We start from the raw sequence: 26,286 nt of genomic DNA, 5'->3' as shown, positions 1-26,286 counted from the left end.
GGCGACCGATCGTGTTGAAAGATGAATCCCCGAATTGCTCTTCAACAGTGGGAAGCAAGAAGTTGCCTGAGACATCAATGTAGGCCTGTGCTGTGAAAGAGCCACGCAAAACAAAAAGGAGTGCAAGCTCCTTCCGTGAAAAACGCTACCGCCTCCGAATTTTACTGTTGGCACTACACAAGCTGGCAGATGCCGTTCACCTGGCATTCGACATACCCACACCCTACCATCTGATCGTTACATTACGTACCGTGATTCGTCACTCCACAAAACGTTTTTCCTCTGTTCAATCGTCCAATGTTTAAGCTCCTTACACTGTTTCAAAAATGTATAAAACGAATATTTGAAAACTGAATTTCCGGTACATATTTCATATAAGTGCACCTATGTCCCTTTCGTACTCGGACAGTATGTCCGGCGACAGACAAAGAGGGAGACGGAGAGAGACTCGTTACTTCTAATTGTGATGATCGATCAGTTTCTGTTATGTAGAGTCAGACGATGAGACTACTTTCATTTTCATCCAATGTCGTGCTACATTGATTACATTATGTAAGTCAGTCTTGACTAAATGTATCAAACACTACATAATGAACTACCATGTTCAGCACTGTTCTATAACTTAGAATTCATTAACAAGGCGGTTACTTGATGCGGTGACATTTATGTATATGCAATGTCACTGCAGTGTCAGTGGCTGTAAAGAGGGTGAGCGGCTCTGAGTAGCTCTCAGACGTTCGCCTAATTTAATCGTCCTAGTATAGAAACGATAGTAATCAGCAGGACTAGACAAAGTAGATGGCGAGAGAAATACCAGAAAACATGGAAATGCCTCTGTCCTGGGCGGATAGTGGGCAATCAGTCCTCAAGCTCAACATCCGCCATCTTTGGTTGTGTGGTGTGTGGCCACTACCTGGTTCCTGGATATTTGAAGTGTACGGAGCTTTGGGGATCGTGCTTGGCGTCTGGAACGCTATAGAGAGTACACTGGCCCTCTACTTCTGTTGGCGAGACATGGATGAGTCGACGATGGTATTCATCAGCACCTTCAGCATCGGCTGCGGCACTGTCAAGATGGCCTTCTTCATGTGCAATCGCAGACAGTACTACGCGCTGGCTCGAAGCGTGGAGGTGCTGATGTCTCTGCAAAGTGAATTCTGTTCGGCAGACCCTGCCTTGGCTGACATTAGGCAGGGCTCGCAAAGGCGTGCCTCCCGTCTCACCGTGGGACTGCTGCTCCTAATGTTCTCGCAGTACCCTGTGTGGTTCCCGATGCCTCTAATTGCGCGTGCAGACGAACGGCGCCTGCCATTCGCACAGCACGGCTGGGACAACAACACAAACTTCTACGAGCTATTGTACGTCGTACAGTGCGTGATAGGGGCGTGGACCACGCAGATCAGCAACAGTGTGGACTTACTGTTCGTTAGCATCATGATCCTCACAGCTGCGCAGCTGCAGATTCTCACAATCCGCATTGCCAGTCTCAAACCTGAGGACCCTGAAGTAAAGCTAGAAAAAGGAATCAGTTGCGTGGCAGATCAGACGGAGAATAGTTGCAGTGATAAAATGTATGAAAACTTGAGTCAATGCATTGAGAGTCACCAGAAAATCCTCAGGTACGTTCAATAATTTGAGTAATATGTTTCGCACAGAACTGGATAAGCACAGTGAAGTTGGTCTAAACAATACACGACTATGCTTGATGCCCTGCGAAACAGTATAGTCTATTTTTATTTTTATTTTCTAAAAATTTGTGACTCTTCAGTCTTCTGCCTGGTTTTATGCAGCTCGCCTTCAATTGCTCTATTGTGCCAACCTCTTCATCTCAAAGGTTCACTTGCAACCTACGTCTTCAGTTATTTGCCGAACGTATTCGAATCTCTGTTTTCCTCTACAGTTTTTACCATCGATAGTTCAGTGTAGTAACATGGAGGATATTCCGAGATACGTTAAAAGATGTCCTACCGCCTGTTCCTTCTTCTTGCCAGTGTTCTCCAAATACTCCTTTCCTGTGGGATTCTGTGCAGAACATCCTCATTCCTTACCTTATCAGTCCATCTAATTTTCAACGTTCTTCTCTGGCACTACATTTGAAATGCTTCGATTCTCTTCTGTTCCGGTTTTCCCACTGACCATGTTTCACTACCACACGACGCTGTGCCCCAAATTTACATTTTGAGAAATTATTTCGCCAAATTATGGTTTACGTTTCATATTAGAAGACTTCTCCTGCCCACGAATGCCCTTTTTGCCAGTGCTGGTATGCTTTTGATGTCCTCATTGCTCAATCTATCATGGATTATTTGCAGCCCGGGTAGCATAATTCCTTAAATTCGTCTACTTCGTGATCACCAATCCTGATGTTAAGATTTTAAGCTCATTGCTGTTCTCATTTCTGTTACCTCTCTTTACCTTCGTCTTTCTTCAGTTTACTCTCAATGTATATTCTGTACTCATCGAATTGTTCATTCCTCTTCATCAAATCCAGTAATTCTTCCTCACTTTCGCTAAGGATAACAATGTCATCAGCAAATTTTATCACTAATATTCTTTCACCTTGTATTTTAATTCTACACTTGAACCTTCCTTTTTTCCCGTTATTTCTTCTTCGATGAATACATTGGACAGCAGGAGCGAAAAACTACATCCCCGTCTTACACACTTTTTATATAAGCACTTTGTTCTCGGTATTCCTGGTATTGCTCTCTCTTGGCTCTTGTAGATATTGTGTGTTACCAATATTTCCCTAAAGATTACCTCTATTTTTCTCAGAAGTTCCAACAACTTATACCATTTGACACCAACGAACGCTCTTGCCAGGTCTAAAAGTCCCTATGAACTTGTCTCAACTATTATTTTTGGTTTTGCTTCCATTAGCAACCGCAACATGAGAACTGCGTCTCCGGTTCCTTTACAATTTCTAAAGTCAAAGAGATTGTATTAGAACAAAATTTTTCATCTGCTGGCTTCTATCGACCAAACATGATGAAGTATTATCCGAAGAGCGTTATCGTGAAATACAGTGAGCTCTTGTCACGAGCGGAAGCTAACACACAATGACGGTGACTGTAGAGTAGTGCACTTCACCCTCCGTAAAAATGCACTTGAGTTTATGACTCATCTGCAGGTCAGGCAAATGTTGACAAGGTATTTGGATACTTGGAAACAGATGTATATCTACAACTAAGGTGCTTACGAAACTCTTGCATCGGGTCTCGTAAACAATCAACGTAATAGTGTGGTAGTCCTTATGGAAGTAATGCAGGAAGCAAAATGGTTCAAATAGCTCTGAGCACTATGGGACTTAACTTCTGAGGTCATCAGTCCCCTAGTACTTAGAACTACTTAAACCTAACTAACTTAAGGACATCACACACATCCGTGACCGAGGCAGGGTTCGAACCTGCGACCGTAGCAGTCGCGCGAATCCAGCCTGTAGCGCCTAGAACCGCTCGGCCACTTCCGCCGGCTGGCAGAAAGCAACTTACTGTTGAGCACAATGTCATCAGAGATGGGAGTGAAAGTGTGGACTGCTGAACCATGGGCAGGAAATTCACTAAAACATTTACAAAGACACAACTCTCATATTAGCCTTAATTTGATTAGGGAAATCCAAATTAACATTGCCAGACATGGATCCATGCCTTTGTTTCCTACGAAATTCCAGTTAAGCGCCATAATCTTTGAATAAATTTTCTGTGCAGAAAGTATCCACTACAAGGGGCATTCAGAAAGTTTCCTTTCGAAGGCCGTACAGTCGAGAATCGATTTTCCAATCAGGCAAAATCACCATGAGCATTGAGGCAATTATTCCACCAACACAACAGGTTGGAGATAAACGTTTGATATAACGTCGTTTCCTTCTACATGAAATAGTTCGTAGCTGTGTGCTGCACATCCTCGTCTGATAGAAATCTTAGATCCTTCAAGGCCTTTTTCAAGGGACCAAAACTGTGATAATCGTATGGGGAGGGATCAGAACTATAGGATGGATGTTCGAGTGTCTCCAGATGAAATTGTAGCAATTTACGCATTACGACATTTGCTATAACGAGATGTGCGTCATCATAAAGCAGCAACATCCGCTGGCCCATCTTTGCTCAGAAGTGGTTTTCGACATTCAAGCTGCCCCATAAACATTCTCGTTCTCCGACAGCCGTCTACCGATATTTGTCCTTCCGGAGTCCAGAAAAGAATAAGAGCACGTTGGTCCTGTTTGGAATCGTTTCGTAATAACGTCGTCAGCACGCACGTCTTCTATCGCTAGTTAAAGTCACTATTTCTACCGAGTCTTGTCTTTTTGCCCATTTGATACACTGATGCTTTCATTGTTTCATTTCTCGAAGCTACCCATTCAGCTGTTGTAGTACTCCTTTCGCCTGCTTCAGTCAATCGTTTCCTAACGCTCTCTTAGGAATTCGTGGTTATGTTCGCCTTTTGTAAGTTACCTTTAATTTCCTTCGTCTGTATGTTTTCTTCGGTTTTAACCTGCAGTTAGTAACCAATAAATTGGAGTCCACAGCTGCCCGTTGAAATACTTTGCAGTTTAATATCAGCGTCGCACTACTTTGCGGTACGTAATCTGCCCAAAGCCTTCCGTTTCCTCCAGGTCTCTTCCACCTCTACAACCTTCTTTCTTCGCTATGATGTATGCAAAATTCTGCTAGGCGGGTTGCCCTTTCATTCATTTCTCCCAGTCTAGGCTCTCCTTATAGTTTTCCTTCTCTTCCTTTCCTACTATTGAAATTCAGTACCCCACAACTAGTAAATTTTTTCGAACTCTTCAGCATTTACAGAGATAGTACGTATATAAACTTGTATTACTGTTCCAAATTTTGACTATGTATCTATTTTGGCTATGATAATGTATTCACTATGTTATTCGTGGTTCTTAATACCTGGACAGTATCAGTTGCAGTGCAGTCTGAATTACTGCCTTATCTCTTCAATGGTCAAGGGTCAAAGTCACCTCTCCTCTTCCCCTTACTCCTACTAAGGCAATTTGCTGAAAAGTGACTGAAAATCCAGAAATGAGAGTTTTTATTGGCTGTAGGAATGAGTACTGCCCGTAGGGTTGCCAAATTTATCCTCCAATCCAGGTTAAGGGTTTCACAGTTTTCCTCCTTCCCTCACTCTTCCTCTTCCTTCCCCCTTCTCTCTTTGGCTTAACTGTGTGAGTTTCGTCATTTGTATTCTATAACTCATGTTATCAGCACTTCTGCCCTGCACAAACATACGACATGTGTCTTAAATTTATGTACTTTTTATTCAGTAGAACTGCTTTTTACATTTACGTGCCAGTGAGATTGAGTTTTAGGTCTGAAGGTATGGTTTGTAAGTTATAACAAGGAAAAAGGTTGAATGTTCTTGGTTACAATGTACGAGGTACAGTGTATATAAATAAACTTTTTTAACATCTTTTACTATAAGTATTTGGTAGCAATAAGTTCTGAGACAATTGAGTAATAATGACAAGAAACTTACGTGTATACGCAGATTCTCCTTTCGCATCCTCGTTTTTGGAGACACTTTTTTTTTTAATACTTTTATCATTCTTTAGTGGAGCTATTGTAATGTTGCCATTCCTTCTTTGATACCATTGGTTAATAAAGGGCTTTATTTCCATGGAGAATGAGATATAGTAGTAATACTGGCAGAGATGACTATCAGAATGTAAAGAAACCATATAAAACAGACACACACACACACACACACACACACACACACACACACAGACATGCGCGTGAGCGTGCCCGCGCGGCATATGCACACCCATACAGTGTGCAATCAATTCAGATGTGCACATAGTACATATATTCAACGTATATTCACATAGTGTGCAATCAACTCAGTCACACATCTATTTACAATATGACAAACAGTTCACACCATATCCTCTACACTCACATACATATATAATTTTTACAAAAAACTACATCCACACTCTTACTGTCTCCTATGTGAACAGTGTGAGTACAGGAATTTCTCGATTCCATCCTCACAAATGAACGGTTTGTTGGCGTGGCATGAGAGAGCGATTTTCATTTGCAATACAGTGTGTGCACCACATGGTCCTGTGATGAAATACTCGTATGGTTCACCATATGTGAAGATTGAGGGGGAGTTAAACCAATTATAGAGAGCAGGCACTTATAATCATCAGTTCCTAGAGCCATTGAGGTCCCACGATGCAGACCAATTGCCTGACTTAGGGAGGGACCTATCTGTATGGTACACATTGATTTACGACCCAAAAACCATTACTTTCACTATCAGTGTGCCCGTCACGTCCTTCATTAGGCTGATAATCCTAATGGCATAATGCTTGCAAACGGTAAGATTATATCGAAATATATAATAATATTAATAGTGATTACAGGCATATCGAATCTGTCATCATGGCACCTTATTACTTATAATGGATTGCAACCATTCACCCAATAAATGAGCGTCCCTGTACCTACGTAACGTGATTAAGGGTCTGCAAAATGAGTTTTCACATTTCGTAGAGAAAGTGGCACATTTGGAGTGTAGGTAGGTCAAATACACATATAGCAAGATGAACAGGTTTTGTAAATCATGTCATAATCTCAGGCAGCTCCAAAATTTGGGCTGGTGATGTAATCCCTTGCGCCATTACTCCTCTTCCAACAATAAACTATTTGATTTTCACAGTGGTTAAAATATAGTCCTTCAACCAGTGTGACTGCATAAAGGAGATATTTTGGGCGACTTAATCAGATTCACAAACAAATTGATGCATTGCTGGACGTTTCTCTGTTCATCCCCCTGCGTTGTTATCATCTCGGGCACAGAGCTACTGCCGGCCGCGGTGGTCTCGCGGTTCTAGGCGCGCAGTCCGGAACCGTGCGACTGCTACGGTCGCAGGTTCGAATCCTGCCTCGGGCATGCATGTGTGTGTTGTCCTTAGGTTAGTTAGGTTTAAGTAGTTCTAAGTTCTAGGGGACTAATGACCACATCAGTTGAGTCCCATAGCGCTCAGAGCCATTTTTTGAACCACAGAGCTACTGCTCGTAACTAGTCGCTCTGGACCCAGCGAAAAATCCCTGTGTGCATCATGTGGGCTTTTGGGATATGATGATTCTACCTCAACAACATATTCTACATCACAGTCCACTACCACATTCTTGATTTCACCTAATTCAATGATTTAGTCAGCAGACAACCATCGAAACCTTTCAAACGGCAATGAAAATTGGAAATTTGTGGTAAGTACTATGGGACCAAACTGCAGAGGTCATCGGTCCCTAAGCTTACACATTGCTTAATATAACGTAATCTAACTTACGATAAGTACAACATTCACATCCATGTCCGGGCGTTGGACTCGAACCTCCGACGCGGAGAGCCCCGCGAACCGTCAGATGGCGCTGTAGACCACTCGGCTACCCAGCGTGGCCAGCTGGCAGTGACTGTTGTATGATGCATCTGCATAAGTTGTTTCCATTCGTGTGCAGGATGTAATTCGAATTGTCGGATGTGTTGAGTTCCTTAGTCATTTGCACATTCTTGTATTGGCGTGTCCATGTAAACATTGCCGAAGTTGTCACCAGGTTCCGCGTTTGAAAAAGAGCAGCATGTCGACATTGGTCAATAGGTCGATGTTGACATGTGTCTTTTTCGCCATGGTGTCCCACGAAAGCTTTGGCGCAGTGTAATAGGGGGTAGGGTCCAACATGTATGTGCTCATGCACCCACCCTGGAATTTCTCCAAAATATTTGAAAACAATAGGAAGTCCAGGTCCAAGTAAGTCTTGCTTACTACCCTAAATGAAGGATTTTGAACTATTCCCAAAAATTGACTGCATGCCTATATTCTGCATCCATTATGCCATTGCCTGTAAGATTACTGGTGCAAGCCGATGTGTTGGGCGGTGTGGTTTCGTTGCGTCTCTCCATCGAAAAATTTTGAAGTGGTGTGTCCGTGAACCACAGGGAATCCAGGAAGCGGAATGTAATGTTGTTGGTGATTCAGCTGAATGAGATGTGAGTTTTTCAGTACTCTCAAGCAGGACCTTGACTCAATCACTTTTCAAGCCGAAATCAGCCAAGTGTCCAACTACGAAATGAGCCTCATACCCATTCAAATTTTGGAAGAAAACAGATATGTGTAGCGGTAGTTGACAAGTTGCATGCATTATGTGCTGCACCGAAGAACGTCAAATGACACTTGTCTCTACGAGCAGTCTCCGTTTTTCTAACTGCGGACCAAAAATATAACAGTCCACTGTTTTCTTGTGAATGCGTGCTGGTATGTAGATAAAACAGAGGAAACATGTTTTTAGCGTATTCTCCGCGATAACTACGTACCAGTATCGAATGCTGATAAGATGGTCAGCCGCACCAACTCAAAGAAGGATTGCAGCCGTCATTTTCCTGTGGTTTTGTCATGGGAATAGTGGCGTGAGAAATTTTCCCATGACTTCACTCACATGAGATGAAGGATTTTTGTTTCTCCAAGCTTGACAGTTGACAAAAGACGGGATGTTTCCTGAAGAGTGCTCAGTCACGTAGAGGCTGTTTATAGCACGCCAGTCACTTATAGAAATCCTAATTTTCCCCCTCTGATGTCACCAATGAAACAGGCACCATCCTAAGTTTAAATTTGGCAGGAAATTGAAAATGGACAACATATATCTCGTAGAGCATTGTGTTATTTCAGTTGAAATTCCCTGATGTCACGCATACCGCTTTCCTAATTAATGACTAGTGCTACATGTAAACAGCTCCCCTGCGAGATCAGGCATTAAACAATTTCACCTTAAATTTGGTTGTAACTTATCTTAAGTCTACTAGCGATTTGTTTAAATAATCTCTCTCTGGCGTTAAGGTTTAGATAATCCCCCCCCCCCCCATTCCTCTCTCACCAGTTTCACATCACAGTTTAAACTCAGGAGTTAGCTATTCCTAAGTTGAAAATTACAGGAAAATTCATAATATTACTTGTCCTGAGTTCAAACTGGCGAGAAATTCTAAATATACTCACCCTAACTTTAAATGATGTCAAACACACTGGGCGTCGTAACCATAGAGTAATAACACTTGATGGGGAGATAGTTAGTTGTCAGAACCACAGCTCTTGGCCCAAGTTCAATGCAGCCTCTACGATTGTCGCTACCATGCAGTGATGGCTGGTTGTTATGTGCTAGTTTGCTACATCATACTGCAAATACTGCACTAAAATTTTGTCGTTTCTTTTTGAATGCGAGTCTAAAACATAATGCTTTTTCTCTTCGCATGCGAGATGGAAATCGCAATAGAATTACGCTATTTCTCTTCGAATGCATGGTAGTATGCAAATAAAGTGGACGAAAACGTGTTTTGTTGCTCTTTCTCCACGATAACTACAAATAAAGTGCTGAAATGACAGTCATCCATGCTACGATAAACTCAGACTGAAGTTCTATTCATGTAAACTGTTGTTCTACTCATTCTGTTATCAATCTTTCTTTTAATATCATTTTATTTCTCAAAATAATTAACTATTAGCTACAAGATATAAATACATATAAACAGTTCAATTTATACATGTTAAGCTAATATATTCAAATTAGTTATAATTGCTACCCTTGTAGGTCAAATAGCTGTAGGGTAGATGACGGTAAAATAAGCAAATATACAAGGAAATTTAGCAGGAATGTGTTTCCTGTTAGTGACCTGTTATAATCTTCTAAAGGGGCCATTTTATGTTATATGTTTGGAGAGGAGAGAAGGATTTAATAATAGACATGGCACGAGTTTCACCGATTTGGCTCACATGACACTAGAAATTTCGAAGTACTTGCAAAATATTTTGATCAGCTTTATAATTGCCAAGTATCAGTTCATACGCGTGTATAATAAAACACCTATGAAAACCTTGAAGAAGATTTACCACCAGCTATCAAAGAAATTGAAGAAGATATTAAAACCTTATGAAGTGAGTGTAAAAGACTATACTACAGCAGAAATTTTAAAATGGTATCTACCTAAAGTTGTTGTTGTTTGTTGTTGTCTTCAGTCCTGAGACTGGTTTGATGCAGCTCTCCATGCTACTCTATCCTGTGCAAGCTTCTTCATCTCCCAGTACTTACTGCAACCTACATCCTTCTGAATCTGCTAAGTGTATTCATCTCTTGGTCTCCCTCTACGATTTTTACCCTCCACGCTGCCCTCCAATGCTAAATTTGTGAGTCCTTCACGCCTCAGAACATGTCCTACCAACCGGTCCCTTCTTCTTGTCAAGTTGTGCCACAAACTCCTCTTCGCCCCAATTCTATTCAAAACCTCGTCATTAGTTAATTGATCTACCCATCTAATCTTCAGCATTCTTCTGTAGCACCACATTTCAAAAGCTTCTATTCTCTTCTTGTCCAAACTATTTATCGTCCATGTTTCACTTCCATACATGGCTACATTCAATACAAATACTTTCAGAAACGACTTCCTGACACTTAAATCTATACTCGATGTTAACAAATTTCTCTTCTTGAGAAACACTTTCCTTGCCATTGCCAGTCTACATTTTATATCCTCTCTACTTCGACCATCATCAGTTATTTTGCTCCCCAAATAGAAAAACTCCTTTACCACTTTAAGTGTCCCATTTCCTAATCTAATTCCCTCAGCATCACCCGACTTAATCTGACTACATTCCATTATCCTTGTTTTGCTTTTGTTGATGTTCATCTTATACCCTCCTTTCAAGACACTGTCCATTCCGTTCAACTGCTCTTCCAAGTCGTTCGCTGTCTCTGACAGAATTACAATGTCATCGGCAAACCTAAACGATTTTATTTCTTCTCCATGGATATTAATACCTATTTCGAACATTTCTTTTGTTTCCTTTACTGCTTGCTCAATATACAGATTGAATAACATTGGCTACAAACCTGTCTCACTCCCTTCCCAACCGCTGCTTCCCTTTCACGCCCCTCGACTCTTATAACTGCCATCTAGTTTCTGTACAAATTGTAAATAGCCTTTCGCTAGCTGTATTTTACCCCTGACATCTTTGGAATTTGAAAGGAGTATTCCAGTCAACATTGTCAAAAGCTTTCTCTAAGTCTACAAATGCTAGAAACGTAGGTTTGCCTTTCCTTAATCTATTTTCTAAGATAAGTCGTAGGGTCAGTATTGTCTCACGTGTTCCAACATTTCTATGGAATCCACACTGATCTTCCCCGTGGTCGGCTTCTATCAGTTTTTCCATTCGTCTGTAAAGAATTCGCGTTAGTATTTTGCAGCTGTGACTTATTAAGCTGATAGTTTGGAAATTTTCACATCTGTCAACACCTGATTTCTTTGGGATTGGAATTGTTATATTCTACTTGAAGTCTGAGGGTATTGCGCCTGCCTCATACATCTTTCTCACCAGATGGTAGAGTTTTTTCAGGAATGGATCTCCCAAGGCCCTCAGTAGTTCTAATGGAATGTTGTCTACTCCCGGGGCCTTGTTTCGACTCAGGTCTTTCAGTGCTGTGCCAAACTCTTCACGCAGTATCGTATCTCCCATTTCGTCTTCATCTACATCCTCTTCCATTTCTATAATATTGCCCTCAAGTACATCGACCTTGTATAGACCCTCTATTTACTCCTTCCCCTTTTTCCTTTCCGTGCTTTGCTTAGAACTGTGTTTCCATCTGAGGTCTTCATATTCATACAAATGGTTCTCATTTCTCCAAGGGTCTCTTTAATTTTCCTGTAGGCAGTATCTATCTTACCCCTACTGAGATAAGCCTCTACATCCTTACATTTGTTCTCTAGACATCCCTGATTAGCCATGTTGCACTTCCTATCGATCTCATTTTTGAGACGTTTGTGTTCCTTTTTGACTGCTTCGTTTATTGCGTTTTTATATTTTCTCCTTTCATCAATTAAATTCAATATTTCTTTTGTTACCCAAGGATTTCTACTAGCCCTTGTCTTTTTACCTACTTGATCTTCTGCTGCCTTCACTACTTCTTCCCTCAGAGCTACCCATTCTTCTTCTACTGTATTTCTTTCCCCCATTCCTGTCAATTGTTCCTTATGCTCTCCCTGAAACTCTCTACAACCTCTGGTTCTTTCATTTTATCCAGGTCCCATCTCCTTAAATTCCCCCCCCCCCCCTTTTTGCAGTTTCTTCAGTTTTAATCTACAGTTCATAACCTATAGATTGTGGTCAGAGTCCACATCTGCCCCTGGAAATGTCTTACAGTTTAAAACCTCGTTCCTAAATCTCTGTCTTACGATCATATAATCTATCTGATACCTTCTAGTATCTCCAGGATTCTTCCTCGTATACAACCTTCTTTCATGGTTTTTAAACCAAGTGTTAGCTATGATTAAGTTGTGCTCTGTGCAAAACTCTACCAGGCCGCTTCCTCTTTCATTTCTTAGCCCCAATCCATATTCACCTACTACGTTTCCTTCTCTCCCTTTTCCTACTCTCGAATTCCAGTCGCCCATGACTATTAAATTTTCATCTCCTTTCACTACCTGAATAATTTCTTTTATCTCATCATACATTTCATCAATTTCTTCATCATCTGCAGAGCCAGTTGGCATATAAACTTGAACTACCGTAGTAGGCATGGGCTTCGTGTCTATCTTGGCCACAATAATGCGTTCACTATGCTGTTTACAGTAGCTTACCCGCACTCCTATTTTTTTTATTCATTATTAAACCTACCCCTGCATTACCCCTATTTGATTTTGTATTTATAACCCTGTATGCACCCGACCAAAAGTCTTGTTCCTCCTGCCACCGAACTTCACTAATTCCCACTATATTTAAATTTAACCTATCAATTCCTTTTTTAAATTTTGTAACCTACCTGCCAGATTAAGGGATTTGACATTCCACGCTCCGATCCGTAGAACGCCAGTTTTCTTTCTCCTGATAATGACCTATAGTAACATGGACTAAAATTAACCTTCCAGAAAATATTGAAAACAGAACCACTTCCAGGAAAGGGTAAGGTGGCCTCCATACATCTACTACATCTAGTACTAACAAGACGTTAGCAACTACAGAGGAATTTCTTTGCAGTGAGTTGCCTATAACACATTTTACAATATTACACTAAATAGAGTAGAGCCAAAACTGGAGAGCGATCTAGGTGAATAGAAAGGTGGTTGTAGCAAGGGCATGTCATTTTCTGAACAAATGTTTAATCCAGGGCCGGCCAGAAATTCTGCACGCTTGCGGTGCTCCCGTACATGTGCAACTTCCGGGTCACAGCGTGCACGCCGCAGCCATCAGCGTTCATGTAGTGAATGTTTCTACGCATAGATGTAGCTTTATCCACTTGCTGGGATACTCTGTACCGGCGAATTCTAGTGCTCTTCCCACAGCTTGCAAGCCAACCATAGGAAGGTATTTCGTGTATTAAACATTACTGTCACACTCTCCTCATTGAGACGTCTAATTTTATGTTAACAGTTTAACCCAGTAAGACAAGCAATACAGTTAACAACCGTGGGTTTTTATTAAGGCAGCTTGACTGACGGCACGTAAATACGCGTAATGTTTTTGATCTAGTATTTAAGAAAGAGAGCACTTAGCGACTTCCAACGAACCTTATTCATGATTTCAAATAACATTAAACTAATGCAAGGTTTCCATAACTAATTCTCGGTGCCCTAAGTTACACCCACATAATTTCTGTCTCACTGACCTCTGAACAGAATGATAACCGCAGACCTCTCGATGGTCACCTGTTATTTCAAAACCATTATTGCTATATCTTTCATCAGTTCCGTCTGAAATCTCCGTAATAACCGGCAATTAGATGAATGTTATGTTTTATCGACTTCAACTGAGCGTAGCCCTTCTCACATTAACAAAAACCGCTAAATGTAAGTATACATTGGAACAATCGGTTTAATGACCAATTTTCGTGATAATAATGTAACATGGAGCAGAATGAGGCAATAACGCACGATTAGTAAACAATAATTTTTAATTACGAAAGGAATAAATCCAAACACGTTTATCAGTCGTCATGAGAAATGATATAGTTAAAATCGGGCACAAAAGCACGGCTCATTGAAAAACGCAAGCAGTTGCGAAGATTTTCATCACTTATTCTTGATCGAAACCTTGATTTATTCATTTTTATCACCGAGAAAAATCTTTCATGAACAAGCTCTTGCGTGTACCACATAAATAGGGAAGTGGAGCCGCCGCCGTTCATTTTAGGACACATGTCTAATAACAGATGTCGCTGTCGCTCGCTGTCGCACACGTGCGAACATATGCAGCACTTCCGCACGTCTGCACACTGTGTAGCGTTTGGCCTGCCCTGGTTTAATCTGAAGTTACTCACATGCCACAGATTACTGAATTCAAAAGATGTCTGTTGAACTCAAATATCGCTATTGATCCTGTTGACAAAAACACTAGATAAAATGAAACTGTGCGATTAGAGGCAATCTGGCGGTCCTTTCAAGTTCCTAGAATATTTCACCTGAATGAGCCTTAGGAAAAGACGCTCTCTAATGATACACAAATAGAGTATGAGGAGTTTAGGAACAGTGATTCAAGTAATGGTTCAATAGCCCATTGGTACCACGCCCGGGTTCCCGGGTTCGATTCCCGGCGGGATCAGGGATTTTCTCTGCCTCATGATGACTGGGTGTTGTGTGCTGCCCTTAGGTTAGTTAGGTTTAAGTAGTTCTAAGTTCTAGGGGACTGATGACCATGTTAAGTCCCATAGTGCTCAGAGCCATTTCAATAGCCCATTGGTATTTGCACTAACTGACCATTTGTCAGATTCGATTCGCTTTGCTGCTACATTTTTTTCATGTTATTTCAATCCTTGCAGTGTTATACTATTAATTATAGAGCGTCGAGCAGCTGGCACCGCTGCCTGTAATTTCGAATGCAGGCAGACGCTCGCATATTGCGCCCGACACAGCCGCTGCCTTTATAAGCTGACTCAACATTCGGATGTATGCCTAAGAATACATGATTTTGCACTTAAACATTAATTTTATAACTGCCAGCTTTCTGATCTCTTAGTTGTCTGACCTCTTAGTCGTCAAGAATGCGACGCTGTTAACATGCGAATGTAGGAAATCTATTTCCAGTACATGTCCTATATTTAGCTACCAAGGTTCTCTTATAAAGAGAATCACGAATTATGGTCGCTTAAGAGGGTGAAACTACTGCCTTGTACACCAAATACGACATCAGTTCTACATGACACGAACCCGTTGTAGGTTTCCGGAGGTATACGAGGATTGTCGAGAAAGTAAGTTCCGATCGGTCGTGAAATGGAAACCACTGGGAAAATCCAGTAAAGCTTTGCACAGACGTGTTGGGCAGTGTCCCTAGTATGCACGTCGATCGTGTCGATCGCTCTTTTCAGTTTTGAGTGAACAGTGAGCACGTAAAGATGCGCAGGAAATAGCGTCTCCCGCCAAGTACGAGGGCCTGGTCAGAGATTTCGCCTGTGTCATGCAGCCCACATTGCACAACTGTTGAGCAGTTCCTTCTTCGTGTCTATTCTCGGCCTCACACTGGTGGGGCAATGAAGACGCTCCTGCAGCGTTTCTGATAAGAAGTGTTTGAACACCCACTGTACAGTGCGTAATTGGCACCCCCAGAGTCTCTCCTCTGCTCACGAGAACAGCTGGCTATGAAGACAAATTTTTTCCACAGATAATGAGCTGCTAACCAGTGCAGATAACTGGCCGAAATCACAGGTGGCTGTTTTTTACGGCGAGGATAATGGAAAGTTGATACAACACTACGACAACACTCGAAGTGGGAGCGGCGACTATGTAGAGAACTACGTGGAAGGTGTACCTAACTGTTACAAATGAAACGTTTCTGGTTTTCTCTGTGGTTTCCATTTCGCGACCGATCGTAACTTACTTTCTGGACAACCGTCGTATAACCGGTTCGGAGACTGTAGGACATTCACATCATTCAGTCAACCTATCAACTTATGCTCAGATATCTGGGTCTCACATGTAAATAAGAATCGGGGCATCAGTTTCAACTAGATTCAGAGCATCCCAGTTACCCAATTTCAGCTACTTTTGTATTTAATGGGGAACAGCATACTAGCAGAACATGTAGGAATTAGTAAGTGCAGTTTTAACATTTTAAAGTACTATCCATTCAGTTATGACGTTTAAAGTATTCCCATTTCTGCTACAGACACAAAACAGCAACCATTAGGAAACACAGTTCGTCACATGTTTTTTGACGAATACTGCTGTTTATACAAGATAAACATTAACAAAACCGACAAACTGCTCGGACGAATTCCTCTTTGGAATTGCAGGAAAAAAGGTTCTATGAACATTTGTGCAGAAATGCATCGTTGCCATGCTTGATGGCGCTGACGAATGACAGTTCTTTGACCAAGTACCGTGTGTCCCTCGTGTGTTGCAGGGTATGTACCTGGCGTAGCGTGCTGCAAGCAGCAGAATGATGCGCAATTTATGTTGGGAAGAAGCAAAAATGATGTTTGTGTTTGGCCAAGCGGGTAGAAACAATTAAGAGGTAGCACGGCAATACCAAAACAAGTAACACCACGGATACCAACCGCAGCATACATCACTTCAGGCCCATTTTCGGCGTTTGTGTGATCATGCGTCCTTCCAGACAGACGAGCGTGCAGGGAGATGGCGAACTGTGCGTTGGTGGACTGTGTTCTACAGAATATTGCGATGAACCATCTTACAAGCTGCCACGCATGTGACCCGCCAATATGGTGTAAGCATAAGGTCAGCTATGTGTATCCTGCATGACAACCGCTACTATGCGTATCACCTATAATCCAATGGAAGCCATTTGGAACATTTGTTGTGACGTGGATAAGATGGAGCTCTGCACTGTGTTCCGGAAAGATTTGTTGTCTTTGCACACACACCGTCTAAGTGTTAATAGGACCTCTTCTCCTCCATTACCAGTCAGGAATAGGTCACTACAGTTTCTCAATTTTATTATTGTTCAACCTCCGTAGAAATCAGATGTTTCCACAATATTCCAAAAAATAATCTGACGAAGGGAGACGTTCCTCCCTCAAGAAGAGCTCTTGTGTGGAATGTATGGTAGCTAGAGCCCATGTAAAATTTGAAAAGAGTGCGGTTATATAAAGACTTAAAATATTTTTGCAATTCAGATGAAAGCCCCTCCTACCTCATCCGATGTATGCACACAAGGTGAGACAGCAGAGGACCTAACGAAAACATGCTTATGAAGCTTTAACGCCATCCTGCAGTCCATAGGTGCATATGTTAAAGTAAAATCATTAGACAACTAGTTAATTGGTCTGCAGCTCCCACGAAATTCCAGTCAATCCTCCGATATAAACGAAGTGTGCTAGTATTCAGGGGATTTTAAGTGATTCCTCACATAAATTATAAGTGTTTTATGTTGAATATATAAGCATGTGTAGAGATTTTATTGTTATGAAATGTTACACGTGAATAATATGCCAGAGATTCAGTGTATCCTACACCAATGTACCATAGAGCTTTCCTGGAGAAAATTCTGCGTGTTGCTCCATTATGTCCTTGATGAGAAGGAAGGCTGGACACTTGGGGTTGAGTGGTGGTTGAAAATCCACTGCAGATGTTGCATTTGAAAATCCACTGAAGGCGTTTCATGCCTTGTGTATAAGATAAAATGTTACTTATGTGTGGAATAATTAAAAAATGCATTGCTAGACTGAGCATTATAATATATTATTTTTTGTGGGAAGGATAGTTAGAGTTTATATTTCGTTTGCATCCATCTGAAATTTCTATTGCACTAAGGCACAGCTACGACAAAATTCAGTGTCAGTTAAAAATAATACCGTCACCCACCAAAAGAGTACCGCATTTCACTGTACCACAGTGGACCTTTAGCTTGAACCTACGGAATGAATCTAGCAGCACTGCTATTGAAATAACCACTAGTACTCTGCTAACTCAATCACAATGACCATACGTCTTTTAAGGACTAAGATATTTTAAGAACTAACTTCACAAATCCTCCCCCCATGAACCATGGACCTTGACGTTGGTGAGGAGGCTTGCGTGCCTCAGCGATACAGATAGCCGTACCGTAGGTGCAACCACAACGGAGGGGTATCTGTTGAGAGGCCAGACAAACGTGTGGTTCCTGAAGAGGGGCAGCAACCTTTTCAGTAATTGCAGAGGCAACAGTCTGGATGATTGACTGATCTGGCCTTGTAACAATAAAACAAAACGGCCTTCCTGTGCTGGTACTGCGAACGGCTGAAAGCAAGGGGGAACTACGGCCGTAATTTTTTCCCGAGGGCATACAGCTTTACTGTATGATGATGGCGTCCTTTTGGGTAAAATATTCCGGAGGTAAAATAGTCCCCCATTCGGATCTCCGGGCGGGGACTACTCAAGAGGATGTCGTTATCAGGAGAAAGGAAACTGGCATTCTACGGATCGGAGCGTGGAATGTCAGATCCCTTAATCGGGCAGGTAGGTTAGAAAATTTAAAAAGGGAAATGGATAGGTTAAAGTTAGATATAGTGGGAAATAGTGAAGTTCGGTGGCAGGAGGAACAAGACTTCTGGTCAGGTGACTACAGGGTTATAAACACAAAATGAAATAGGGGTAATGCAGGAGTAGGTTTAATAATGAATAGGAAACTAGGAATGCGGGTAAGCTACTACAAACAGCATAGTGAACGCATTATTGTGGCCAAGATAGATACGAGGCCCACACCTACTACAGTAGTACAAGTTTATATGCCAACTAGCTCTGCGGATGACGAAGAAATTGAAGAAACGTATGATGACCAAGTCAAAGAAATTATTCAGAGAGTGAAGGGAGACGAAAATTTAATAGTCATGGGTGACTGGAATTCGGTAATAGGAAAAGGGAGAGGAGGAAACATAGTAGGTGAATATGGACTGGGGCAAAGAAATGAAAGAGGAAGCCGCCTGGTAGAATTTTGCACAGAGCACAACTTAATCATAGGTAACACTTGGTTCAAGAATCATAAAAGAAGGCTGTATACATGGAAGAAGCCAGGAGATACTGACAGGTTTCAGATAGATTATAGAATGGTAAGACATAGATTTAGGAACCAGGTTTTAAATTGTAAGACATTTACAAGGGCAGATGTGGACTCTGACCACAATCTATTGGTTATGACCTGTAGATTAAAACTGAAGAAACTGCAAAAAGGTGGAAACTTAAGGAGATGGGACCTAGATAAACTGAAAGAACCAGAGGTTGTAGAGAGTTTCAGGGAGAGCATAAGGGACCAATTAACAGGAAGGGGGGAAAGAAATACAGTAGAAGGAGAATGGGTAGCTTTGAGGGATGAAGTAGTGAAGGCAGCAGAGGATCAAGTAGGTAAAAAGACGAGGGCTAGTAGAAATCCTTGGGTAACAGAAGAAATATTGAATTTAATTGATGAAAGGAGAAAATATAAAAATGCAGTAAATGAAGCAGGCAAAAAGGAATACAGACGTCTCAAAAACGAGATCGACAGAAAGTGCAAAATGGCTAAGCAGGGATGTAGTGGCTTATAAATACTGCCTGCAGGAAAATTAGAGAGACCTTTGGAGATAAGAGAACCACTTGTATGAACATCAAGAGCTCAGATGGAAAGCCAGTCCTAAGCAAAGAAGGGAAAGCGGAAAGGTGGACGGAGTATATAGAGGGTCTATACAAGGGCGATGTACTTGAGGGCAGTATGATGGAAATGGAAGAGGATGTAGATGAAGATGAAATGGGAGATATGATACTGCGTGAAGAGTTTGACAGAGCACTGAAAGACCTGAGTAGAAACAAGGCCCCCAGAGTAGACAACATTCCATTGGAACTACTGACGGCCTTGGGAGAGCCATTCCTGACTAAACTCTACCATCTGGTGAGCAAGATGTATGAGACAGGCGAAATACCCTCAGACTTCAAGAAGAATATGATAATTCCAATCCCAAGGAAAGCAGTCGTTGACAGATGTGAAAATTACCGAACTATCAGTTTAATAAGTCACATCTGCAAAATACTAACGCGAATTCTTTACAGACGAATGGAAAAACTAGTAGAATCCGACCTCGGGGAAGATCAGTTTGGATTCCGTAGAAATGTTGGAAAACGTGAGGCAATACTGACCCTACGACTTATCTTAGAAGCTAGATTAAGGAAAGGCAAACCTACGTTTCTAGCATTTGTAGACTTAGAGAAAGCTTTTGACAATGTTGATTGGGATACTCTCTTTCAATTTACAATTTGTACAGAAACCAGATGGCAGTTATAAGAGTCGAGGGGCGTGAAAGGGAAACAGTCGTTGGGAAGGGAGTGAGACAGGGTTGTAGCCTCTCCCCGATGTTATTCAATCTGTATATTGAGCAAGCAGTGAAGTAAAGGAAAGAAAAGTTCGGAGCAGGTATTAAAATCCATGGATAAGAAATAAAAACTTTTAGGTTCGCCGATGACATTGTAATACTGTCAGAGACAGCAAAGGACTTGATAGTGTCTTGAAAGGAGGATATAAGATGAACATCAACAAAAGAAAAAGCGAGGATAATGGAATGTAGTCGAATTAAGTCGGGTGATGTTGAGGGTATTAGATTAGGAAATGGGACGCTTAAAGTGGTAAAGGAGTTTTGCTGTTTGGGGAGCAAAATAACTGAAGATGATCGAAGTAGAGAGGATATAAAATGTAGACTAGCAATGGCAAGGAAAGCGTTTCTGAAGAAGAGAAGTTTGTTAACATCGAGTATAGATTTAAGTGTCAGGAAGACATTTCTGAAAGTATTTGTATGGAGTGTAGGCATGTATGGAAGTGAAACATGGACGATAAATAGTTTGGACAAGAAGAGAATAGAAGCTTTCGAAATGTAGTGCAACATAAGAATGCTGAAGATTGGATGGGTAGATCACATAACTAATGAGGAAGTATTGAATAGGATTGGGGAGAAGAGAAGTTTGTGGCACAACTTGACCAGAAGAAGGGATCGGTTGGTAGGACATGTTCTGAGGCATCAAGGGATCACCAATATACTATTGGAGGGCAGCGTGGAGGGTAAAAATCGTAGAGGGAGACCAAGAGATGAATACACTACGCAGATTCAGAAGGATGTAGGTTGCAGTGGGTACTGGGAGATGAAGAGGCTTGCATAGGATAGAGTAGCATGGAGAGCTGCATCAAACCAGTCTCAGGACTGAAGACCACAACAACAACAACAACAACTTCACAATTGACTGTCATATCAGACTCAGTCGTGTTACTCCATGCCAATGCAAGTTAATGTTCATCATAAATTATTTACAAATCTTTTGACACTGTGTGATCTCTATGTCTGTCATTGATGCATGTTGAGATGATGGACATTCTCAGTCTCCAGCAGGATGAGTTGGTGTGGTACGAAGGTTAAATTGTGTTACCTCAGTTCAAATGGCTCACAGCACTATGGGACTCAACATCTGAGGTCATCGGTCCCCTAGAAAGTAGAACCCCTTAAACCTAACCAACCTAAGGACATCACACACATCCTTGTCCGAGGAGGATTCGAACATGCGACCGTAGCGGTCGCGCGGTTCCAGACTGAAGCGCCTAGAACCGCTCGGCCACTCCGGCCGACAGTGTTACCTTGGTTTGAGGGTGTATATACTTCACTGTGATGGGAGTTTATTGCATACAGGCATGGTACTTTTGCTACGTTAACTGTGCGCTATTGGTTCAAATGGCTCTGAGCACTATGGGACATCACACCTAAGGACATCACACAACAACCAGCCATCACGAGACAGAGAAAATCCCTGACCCCGCCGGGAATCGAACCCGGGAACCCGGGCGTGGGAAGCGAGAACGCTACCGCACGACCACGAGATGCGGGCTGTGCGCTATTGGCCATAGGTTAATGCAGTTGTCTGTAAACGAACTGTAGAGAACGTACTACTGTGAAATGCTTTTTCCGACTTCTAAAACAATCTTCTCAATCTCATCTGGTATACTTCGCAATCTTGGCCAGCAAAATAATTCCAATGCAAGCATGTTTTTGAAGAAATTATACATGCACTGATCAGAAATTGTTTAGAAACCTGTGGAAACAAGCAATGTATATTTGCGACAATTAATTCGCCTCTCTTTTCTGAGACGCTTCTGACTGGATGTGCCGTGTAACCTTCTACAGTGAATAGGAAAACTAATGTGAACAGTCAAGGGCGTACCCAGGATCTGAACTGGGGGGGGGGGGGGGGGGGGGGCAGGTCATACCAGTCTCAGGAGACAAGGACTCGAGAAAACATACAGCACTTCTTATTAAATAAAACAGTAAACCAGCGAAAAACTGTTTTAATAAACATTTAAAATACAAGAATGCACTTGTAGAATCCGAGAAAACAAGCAGCATTTCTCATTAAATAAATAAAACAGTAAACTAGTGAAAAACTGCGAATATCTTCTACGGGGAGGGGAAGCAGCTGCCTCCCCCCTCCCCCCCTGCCCTCGCTGGGTACGCCCATGTGGACAGTGGTGGTAATGGGATGGTTCTGTTTGACGGTCAACAAGAAAAGGTAAGGCTCGTGTCGCGCTGTAATATGTGTGTTTAGTACGGACTAGGCATAAGTGCAGGTTGTTTACGGGTAGTGCACACTTCGTATTTCATTCACTCGACGTGCAATGGAAAACCTGACAGAGTTCCAAAGAGAGCAGATTGTGGTGAGCCCGATTGGCTGAAGCATAAGTAACCAAGACAGCCAACTTATTGAATATTTCAAGAGCAACAATTTCAACAGAAATGTCAGTCTACACAAGACATGAAAAGACATCATCGTGTGAACGTAATAATGGGGGCAAATAAAAACTAAATGGCAGGTATCATCGTACACTAACACGAATTGTGTCAAATCAACACAAAGCTAAAGTCACTAAAGTGACTGCAGAGCTCAACAGCCATCTTGGACACCCCGTATCTATCGACTCTGTCCACTGAGAACTCCATTAAGTGAATATTCATGGACAAGCTGCTATACAGAAACCATTATTGACGACAACCAAAGCATAAATCTTGGACGGCTGATCAGTGTAAGCACTTCATATGGTCCGACGAATGGATGTTTTTCTTATTTGCAACATCGGGCCGGGTTTACGTCTGGAGAACGTCAAAAGAAGCCTACAGTCCTGATTGCTTGATTCCAACGGTTAAGCATGCGGTTGGAAGTGTGATGGTGTGGGCAGTCCTATGGTATCCTGACGGTCTCATCATTACTCTCAAAGGCCGTGTTCTAGCGGACGATTATGTCAACATTTTAGATGATCAGGTGCACCCCATGAAATGTTGTTCCTCAACAATGACGCGATATTTCACGACGATAATGCTGCTATTCACACAGCCAGGACAGTACAATCGTGGTATGAGGAGCATGAAACTGAACTGCAGCGTCTTCCCTGGCCGTCACAGCCCCCGGCCTTGAACGTTATTGAAACATTGTAGGCGGTATTGGAAAGCAGTCTACAGTGCAGATTTCCGGCTCCCTAGTCTCTACAGGATTTAGAGGAGTTTCTGATCGAAGAGTGGCATAACATTCCACTGGAGACTATAGAATCGTTATATGCCCGTATTCCAACAAGAATCGCAGCTGTTTTACGGGCAAATATTGGTTCAACCCGTTATTAATAAACCAATCACAAGTAAGTACAGGTGTTCATATTTTATTTTGTCTATCCTCTGTATGTTCCACCACAAATCTGTGACACTTGTCATCACACTTTGATCTTAGAAAATATGTTGAATAAACGAAATCACAAACAGCTCATGCCTATCTCAATGCCTCCATGGTTGTAAGAAAGACAATATCATGCAATTATTCTCTTTAGGTCTATTCATAAGGTACCTATATTTATCTTCCCTGCTATAATACTGAGCTCATTATCACACAGGTTCACTTGATGTTAAACCCCTGATAACTGTAGGATAACAAATTCGTTGGAGATGTTGAATGTGCTATGTACTTCGTAAAATATTTATGTTTTGTGTGAAGAATGGCTTAAAATCACCTAAATACCAGTTCACGTCCACTTATGGGCGGTACCACTGGAGTTTTGTGTGTCCTGCAGACCAACTGAGTTACGCTGTATTGACTTTACTTTCACATCTAAGGACTGTTAAATAGCGTTAAAGGGTCACCAGCATGTTTGCATTGTGTCTTTTGCACTCTCACCTTGTGTACTTAACGCCGGAATCAGTAGGAAGCGTTTTCATCTGAATTGTAAAATTAAATAACTGCGCTCATTTCAAATTTTACCGGGGTTATGGCAAGTGTATATTCAACATAAGGGACTTTTATGAGGGAAGCACCCCTTCATCCGTCGGATTATTATTCAGAAATTCTGCGGAAGCATCCGATGTCTATATAAACATCAGTATTCATCAAATCACGTGTGAGGAACTCTCAATTTCCTAGTTGCTGAGATTTTGATCCTTTTACAGAAACGAGAACACCTTAACCATGATAATTCAAAAGATAGTACTATCACATGTTAGAATTACACCTTATAATTTCCACCTACTCTGCTACAAATATTGTTCCCCAACAAATAAAAAGGTAGTAAAAATTGGGTAACTGGCGTACGTTGGAGGTAGTTGAAATTGCATGCCTCGTTTCTCACGCTTATGTGAAATCCAGACGTCTGAGTATAGGTTTAAAAGTTTGCTATCATTTTATAGGAGTGATATGAATTTACTATAATTTCCGAAACGTAATTGGATGTAAATTTCGTCTCACACCATCAGAAACATATAACGAGTTTGTGTCACATAGAACTGATGTTGTGTTTGGTGAACAAGGTAGTAGTTTCATTCTCATAAGCTACTGTATTGTGTGGAAGTCTGTATAAGATAAGAAAATAATAATACAGGCCAGGCGCTGGAAATCGATTTCCTACATTCGAATATTAACAGCATCGCATTCCAGACGACCTAGAGGCCAGAAACCAGGTAGTTATAGAATTAATGTGGACCGCGTCTACTACATGCCCACCGAGGCGCTCGGGGGCCATATCACAGTTGGAACACCTGAGGATGCTCTTATGAGAGCCCGAGACCGGTAGTTTTAATAAAAGAAATTTCCAATTGAAGCAGTATTTTCAATCTCTAGTATATATAATTTTTTCTACCAATCGTGTGAGAGATACTCACTTCATGGGCGCATTGATACTTGCTTCGGGCTGAATGCGGCACGCTAGCTGCGGGTTGGATGCCCTGTTCTAGACTGTTGAGCCTACAACTTCTGAAAAATCTGCTGATCCTCTTTAGGAACCACAAGTTATTTAGGTCTCTCTACAGACACTCCTCCATTACTACATTACGGTTGTCTTTACTGTTGAGGTATTTAAGCCACCAGAGTAAGGATAGTTTCACGTAGTGGTCATCTCCCTGTGAGCTTAAAATGAATTGCATCTGCATCAGTTACTTGAATTTAAATGTTAATTTCACACAAACACAAGGAAATTATCATTAATCACATATTTAGCTCCGTTCTGTAATCACTATAGGGAAAATGTAATGTCCATTGTTAGTACCAAACGTATTTTTTCTCAGTCACTTCCGATGACGCAGAAAGCGTAGCACACGCATGGCCTCTCTTTGGCGTAGATTCTCTCCTTTCTATGACAAAAAGGCGGAATAACGCTGACAGTTCTCTGCTCTTCGTCTCTCTAATAAGCTTAGCCTCCATAGGCAGCAAATAAATTGAAATATGCGAAAATGAGAAATTTGTTGAAATAAGAATAGAATGCATAGTTAAAACATAAAGGAAGGCTTTAAACTAAGGGAACATAGGAAATCCGTTCTGTAAATTTATTGTAGGCTACGATATTCATTTTGGCACTGAAATACATCAGTTGTTTCCATTGTCCTTTATTAGTATTACAGTCTTATTCCGTGGTCTTGTAATTCGTTCCTAGTTCTCACGATATGAAATTTGTATCTTTCATTCACAGCCTAAACGATACCTGTGAGTACGTAAAAATGAGTATATTGTTTTTCTCTACTTCTAATTAACATTTTTCTCATCTGTAAGCTCCGGAAGACGTTTACCATGTGGATGCTTCTCCAAACGTTCCTCTCTCAGTAACATTGCTTCACGGCTTCTTGTCCAGTTAAGTGGCAATAACTCTTGGACTTGGATTAAAAATTTGATCAGAATAACACTACTAAGACAGTTTACTTCCATTCGCTTCTACATATAACACTGATGAATGGACCGCAAAATATTTTGAAGACAGGCTGTGCTGCGGTGGTGTTAGTCCAGTAGGTGCTATATCATAAATCACCTTGACGAGAGTGATCGTTAATGCTC

General features: G+C 41.5%; 1 protein-coding gene across 1 annotated transcript in view; it reads left to right on the top strand.

The window, feature by feature from the left end:
• Positions 1-689: 689 nt before the first annotated feature.
• The window catches only part of LOC126284965 (odorant receptor Or2-like), a 71,942-nt gene continuing 46,345 nt past the window's right edge, over positions 690-26,286 (top strand). Inside the window, exon 1 of the mRNA XM_049984237.1 lies at positions 690-1,619. Coding sequence (XP_049840194.1) covers positions 799-1,619 — 821 coding nt within the window. The 5' untranslated portion in view covers positions 690-798. The remainder of the gene's footprint in view (positions 1,620-26,286) is intronic.

This window comes from Schistocerca gregaria, chromosome 8, assembly GCF_023897955.1.
Source record: "Schistocerca gregaria isolate iqSchGreg1 chromosome 8, iqSchGreg1.2, whole genome shotgun sequence".
Classification (NCBI taxonomy): Eukaryota; Metazoa; Arthropoda; class Insecta; order Orthoptera; family Acrididae; genus Schistocerca; species Schistocerca gregaria.
Note: the sequence above shows the minus strand (reverse complement) of the source record. Positions and strands in the feature narration are given on the sequence as shown.